Raw genomic sequence first — 6,541 nt, 5'->3', positions numbered from 1 at the left:
TGTTAAATAAATCAAATTCAGTCTGATTTTGACTAAATTTTTTTATTACTAAATATTTTTATCGAAAAAAAAAACACTTAACATCCTAGTTTTATTGTCAAATATATAAAACAACTAATTAATTAAACTGGTCATTTAATTTATAATTCGGTATTAGTTGCATCACATATGAATGTTCAAGTTACAATTTGATATATATTATTAGAACGGACAAACTAAGCTTCTTTTCATAATCATGTCATGCAACAGAATATTTTGCTAACCGTATATATAATTACAATATTATTCAAAAGTACGAAGTACAATCTTGTCTCTCTAAGTGATGCTGGTTTATTATTATTAGTTAGCAAGTGATCAAGTTGCTAGAAAGAAGCTAACAAAAATTAGAAGTTGACAGGAATAGAGATGTTTCAAATGATGATCAGAAACTGCCAAATTTCTCAGATATAATCGCTGAAGGAATCTCCAAAGGTAATCCCAACCCCATTTGGGACCAATGCAGAATAATGCACCATCCAACATTAAGGCAAATTTTGTCTACAAAGTATAACTGAGTTTCGAATATGCCTATATAGAATTAATTAAATTATTGTATTGTTTTAAATCATACATATTTGTTTTCTTTTTGTTACTATTAAACCCACATGTATATCATTATCATCACTAGACGGCTAAACTCTTCCTTCCACATTTTTTTATGTAAATGTATATGAGTATATTCTTTCTAAGACTTCAGTTCAAGGATATATTTATTTCTTATACTAACTTTGGTCATTCTTGATTGTGTCCAAACTCAAAATTGGAAGGTCTAGTGAGAGTTGGTTAAGCAAAGATAGGTTAATTTAATATGAATAAAAGACAAATTAAATCAGTATTTATATATTTTCGGACGCTATATTTTGTACCTGTACTTATTTTTTCTTTTTCTGAAATAAAAATATGAGTTTAGTTGTGTCTTTAAAACACATTAAAATTACCGATTAAACTTTTTTTATACAATTATATAAAATTTAAATTGTTAATACATTTATTATATATTTATTAAAGTATAAAAATTTCTAATAATAACAATCGCTAAACAAAAAACATAAATAAACAAATAAAAGATAAAAACTTCAACTAATGAAATGTTCGTAAAAAGCTAAAAACAGCCTTCAAGACGAAAAAGTACATGGGAATAACATTTTTTTTGAACAGGTAAATAATAAATAAAAAAATTAAAATTTGAATTACTTGGGTTTAATAATAATTTTTTGAATTTTTTTTTATTTTTGTCGTAACTGTTCTCTTGTAATTTTGTGCTATCATTGTTGCTGTATCACAACTCCAGTGTTCTCGTAGCCGTAGTCTCATTACTTGTATTTTATTAACTAAGTTGGATGTTTATTTTATTATGTAAGTGGATGGTTTTTTTTCATTTTAAATTGGATGTTTATTTGAGTATATTATTAATATTTTAATTAATTTACTTGATTTTGTATGCACATATTCTGCAAGATGTTCATTTTACTGTGTATACGAATGGTTCTAGATGCATAGCAGCAGCATCACTTACAGGGAGAACAGGAGGCCTGCGCGACGCATGAGAAAAAAAGGTGCAGCGACAGCATCGAGAGCAAGAACAACGCAGGAAAAAAACAAGTACAATGGTGACGTGTTATAAAGAGCACAGAAACAATACGATTTATGGAAGAAGAAGGTGCAGCCACAGTGCAGCGAGTTGCAACGAGTTGCTTCTCCAGATGGTGGCGGTGATAGAGAGAGACGTTGGTAACGGGGTGACAAAGAAAATGAGTGAAGCCCGTAAAAAAAGCAAAAGATAAAATATAAAAAATTAGGATCATAATGAATGAATAATAAGATAAAATATAGTGTTGGTGACGGGATGACAAAAGAAATGAGTGAATCCCGTAAAATTTAAAAAAAATGAAATATAAAAGATTAGGATAATGTCAAATGAATAATAGGATAAAATATTTTTTATTTTAGTAAACTTGAAAAACAGCTTATTATTTACCTTATTCGCATTCCATTATTTAATGGGCAGGACTCATTTAAGATTTAAATTTAAAACACACACAACTACTTTGCTTTTCATTTTTACAATTACACTATGTTATTAACAGCATTTTTATCTATTTCTGTTCATTTTTATTTATAATTGTATTTAATGAAAGTGTCTTTGTAGATGTGTCTTATAAAAATATTTTTTTTATTGTTATATTTAATAGAAATATCTTTATAAATATATTTTTTAGATGTATCTCTTTATATATTTGTTTAAAATATAATTAATTATTATTAGCAATAAGTTGACAGATAATATATTAATACTTATATTTTTTCTTATTTTTAATATGGAAGAGAGGTTAGTGTGTTGCAGCTATAAAAAGTACAAAAATTTTACCTGTATGTGATGTCAAGAGAGTACAACTCAAAGGGAAAGAGTTGGATACAAGAACACTCGGACGGAAGGAATTGGATTCAAGAACACAGGATCTGTTTTCTTTTATACCAACTCATATATTAAAAAAATATTTTTTTATATCAATTCAAGGAGTCTATTTTCTGTCCATTTTCTTTTTATAAAAAAAAAGAAAAAAGAAAAAAATTAGGTCCAATTAATTAATCCTAAATTTTAATTTTAAATTTTTATCCAATTTGGTAATCTAATTTTTTTTAACAGAAGTTGAATAGTCCGATTTCTTCAATCTCATATCCATATATAGCACCTCCATCCACTATATCAATGCATAACACATACGCATAGCATATCTAAATTTTTTAGCCCAACTGCCTTTGCCATCGAATTAAGGAACAATAAGACCAAAAGAATTTTTGTGAAAGGAAGATAGCTGAAAAGTGAAAACATTTGCGGAATCCTAAAATGCTGCGCGGATAGATTCACAAGAAATTGAAGCATACACAATTTGAATAAAAGGAATTTTATTTATAAATAATACTCCATCCCCAGTTTCAAGATATTCTTTGTATATATCCATGGTTCAAGTTTCAAGAATCCTAATTTTCCTACATAAACATATACACCCCCACACACTAAAAATAACATGATTAACACTTAATTTATTCATAACACGGAACTAATTAACTTTGCCTGTTAGCAATGAAATTAGCAAGAGCAACCAAGGGAGCAGCCTTATCCTCATCGAATCCAGCAAGGTATTGCAATGCATCTTGGTTCAACTTACGAGCAAATTCCTTTGACTTTTCAATCCCCAAGAGCTTCGGATAAGTGACTTTATCAGCCACCAAGTCCTTCCCCGCCGTCTTCCCAAGTTGCTCCGATGACTTTGTAACATCGAGAATGTCGTCCACAACCTGAAACAGCAACCCAATGCTCCTTGCAAACAGCCTCAAGTTCTCAACTTCATCATCGTTTCCGCCACCCATTATGCCTCCCAGCACGACCGCAGCTTCAAGCAACGCCGCCGTTTTGTGCAGGTGAATGTACTCCAGCCTCTCCAACCCCACATTCGATAACCCTTCGGAATGTGTGTCCACTATTTGACCCGCCACTAACCCTTCTGACCCCACCGATTTTGCTAACTCCGCGATGGCGCGGACCACCCTCGTTGGCGACACCCCTTTGGTGGACACAGCGATGTGTTCGAAGGCGAATGCCAGGAGGGCGTCGCCCGCGAGAACGGCAACGTCTTCGCCAAAAGCTTTGTGGTTTGTGGGCTTTCCACGGCGGAGGTCGTCGTTGTCCATGCATGGGAGGTCGTCGTGGATGAGCGACATGGTGTGAATCATCTCCACGGCGCATGCGGCGGCGAGTGCGGTTTCCTCGTCTCCGCCGACTAGCTCGCAGGCGGCGATGCAGAGAAGCGGGCGAACCCTCTTGCCTCCGGCGAGGAGAGAGTAACGCATCGCCTCGTAGATCTTCTCAGGTTCCTTCATCGCTATGGCTGCGTCCAAGGCTTTGTTAACTGTATCAGCCTTCCGAAGCATATAGGCTGTGAAGTCGAAGGTGGTGGTGGTGGCGGGTTTGTCGAGGACGATGGTTTCTTGGTTGGAGGTGACAATTGCCGAGACGGAGAAGGCATAAGAGAATGGTTTGGTAGAGGAGATGATGGAATTGGGGGTTGGGAACATAGCGGTGGTTGCATGGCTGAGAAAGGGAATGGGACAAGTCCGTGAAACAAGATTCAGAGAAGTCATCTCTTTTTTGGGGTTTGTGATGCTGGTTTGTGTAATCACTTATTCACTTGTGTGGTTTATATATAGAGTGTGAGTTATTGTAGCCAGTAGCCCCACCAATACATACACATGGATATTAATTACTAGTTAGTGTTGGAAACTGGAAAGTGATGATGGGAATTGTTTCTTTGTTTCTTTTCCTTTGAACGGTGTATCCCATTAGAATAGTGATAATTTCATCGTTACTACAAAAACAAAGACAACTATTTGTATATTTCTTCGATCGCTTATTTTATTTATTCTATTATATAAAAATTAAATTTTTATATTTAATAATAAAATTGATATAATATACTTTTAAAAATATTTTTAATTTATTAAATATAATTTATTACAATAAATTAATTATATCAACTAATTAATTTAATCAAATATTTAAATATCACATAATTTATTATAATTTATATTAATTTATTTTAATAATATTTTTAAATTTATTTTTTAAATATTTTTGGTAATATTTTTTTAATTTATTTTTTTAATTTATTAAACTAAATTAATTATACTAATTATGTGTATTCATTAATTAATTTAATTAATTTATTAGTCATTAAAATAATAAATCTAATAATAAAATAAATAATTGAGATATTTTTAATTAATAATCATATTAAATCAAACCAAATTATATTTATTGAGTTAAATTCAAATCATGTGAATTAATGACTAAATTAAAATAAGATGATTTCTTACTTATTCAAATTGAATGTAATAAATATAAATTAGTTTTGTTAAATAATCATAATTTTCTTATCTTTGATATATAGATGGTGAAATAAATTTATAAGAACATCTCTAATATTTGATATTAATTTTATTTTATTTTAGATCTCACAAAACGTCATATAAATATTTGTAGACTATATATCATAAGACTTGATTTAAAATTTAATGTAAAATTTGTTATTCTAATGCCTGGTTTCATTTCAATTTAAATTTTAAATATTTTTATTATTTTAAATAAATTTAATTAAATTATGCAAATTTAACTAAAATAAAAATATAAAATTATAAAATCATTAATTATATACCATGCATATTTAGATGGAGAGAAAAAGTAAAATTTTATAAATAATTAAAAAATTATGTTAAATTGATTTGAATCTATTTTTCTATTAAATTAATAAGATAATAAAAAATAAAATAATAAAATGCAAAACACAAATAAGTATATTTAATTTATGTAAATAAATTTTAATTGAGTCTTTGTTACAACGTTATAATAAAATAACGTTACAATGGTATAGTAACGCTATTAATGTTTATTTAATAGATGAATTTAAACAAATGGCAACATTTCACTTTTTTTAAGTGATACGATACGTAGTTTTTTTATTGATATCGGTATCATTTTAAAAATAGTATCTAATGCAAGTTTTAATTTTAAATCAGTTCATTTACTATACAGGTCAAAATTGATACCTAAAATTGATCCTATTGGAGTTGCTCTAAGAATTATCATTTTTATTGTTGTTGCTATTTTATAGTGTCTTCTCTCTCTATTGTCAATTTAGCTAATTGTAGAACATTATGAAATTGATTTAGTAGTTTCAATTTTCATTGATAAAGCTCTCTTCTCCATTATAAATTTCAAACTCACTCTAAGCCATTTTAAAACTCATGTTTTTATATGATAGATTCTTTTTAGTTTGAGACCGAGAAAGATCTTAAAAGGAAGCTTTCAAACAACTATTTTGCAACCATATATCCTCCCATAATATAATTTGTCTTCTATCTCTTAATTGACCTATAGTTATCAGATCCGAATCGGTAATTGACCTGCTCATACGACTAGATTATTGGGTTACTGGTTCAACTGGTGGGTCACAGATTTATTTGATTGACCCGGTCATAATTAAATAAAAATATAAAATTATAAAAATAAAACTAAAATTAAAAGTTAAATGCATATTTTTAAAATTATATTAATAACAATTAAATATCAATTCTTAAATATAATTTATAATGCAAAAAGAAATAATAAATTAGTTACCAGTATAAAATATTTTTTTAATTTAAATAAATAAAAAAAGATAACACAATCAATATCAATATATGAATATATTTGTATACTATGTGTTATTACTTGTTTGGTATCCATGTGAATCCATACTTAAAAGACTAAAAAATTAAAAAATTATTTATGTTTTGTTATATATATAATTTTTGTCATATGTATTAGTAAGAAACAAGCTTGGCGTAATGGCAAGGAGAAGGCTGTATTTTCACGCGTGTTCGAAATCCACGTTCATCATTTTTGGGGTACTAGTGGGAGCTCCTACGATAGTTCGGTGGTTCGCGGGTGCACCGTGGACTCGCG

The 6,541-nt window shown here is 29.4% G+C and overlaps 1 protein-coding gene across 1 annotated transcript; it reads right to left on the bottom strand.

Moving 5' to 3' along the window:
• Window positions 1-2,929: 2,929 nt before the first annotated feature.
• LOC112800661 (geranylgeranyl pyrophosphate synthase, chloroplastic) lies at window positions 2,930-4,351 on the bottom strand. Its single transcript, XM_025843013.3, has one exon. It carries the CDS (start codon window positions 4,180-4,182, stop codon window positions 3,106-3,108), a length of 1,077 nt encoding a protein of 358 aa, XP_025698798.1. The 5' UTR covers window positions 4,183-4,351; the 3' UTR covers window positions 2,930-3,105.
• Between the last annotated feature and the right edge of the window lie 2,190 nt (window positions 4,352-6,541).

The sequence above is a fragment of the Arachis hypogaea genome, chromosome 5, assembly GCF_003086295.3.
Source record: "Arachis hypogaea cultivar Tifrunner chromosome 5, arahy.Tifrunner.gnm2.J5K5, whole genome shotgun sequence".
NCBI classification, from domain to species: Eukaryota; Viridiplantae; Streptophyta; class Magnoliopsida; order Fabales; family Fabaceae; genus Arachis; species Arachis hypogaea.
This window is presented reverse-complemented; position numbering and strand designations above follow the sequence as displayed.

What these genes read in the sequence shown, in the direction of transcription:
- LOC112800661 (XM_025843013.3), bottom strand. Translation starts at nt 4,182, where the DNA reads ATGACTTCTCTGAATCTTGTTTCACGGACTTGTCCCATTCCCTTTCTC.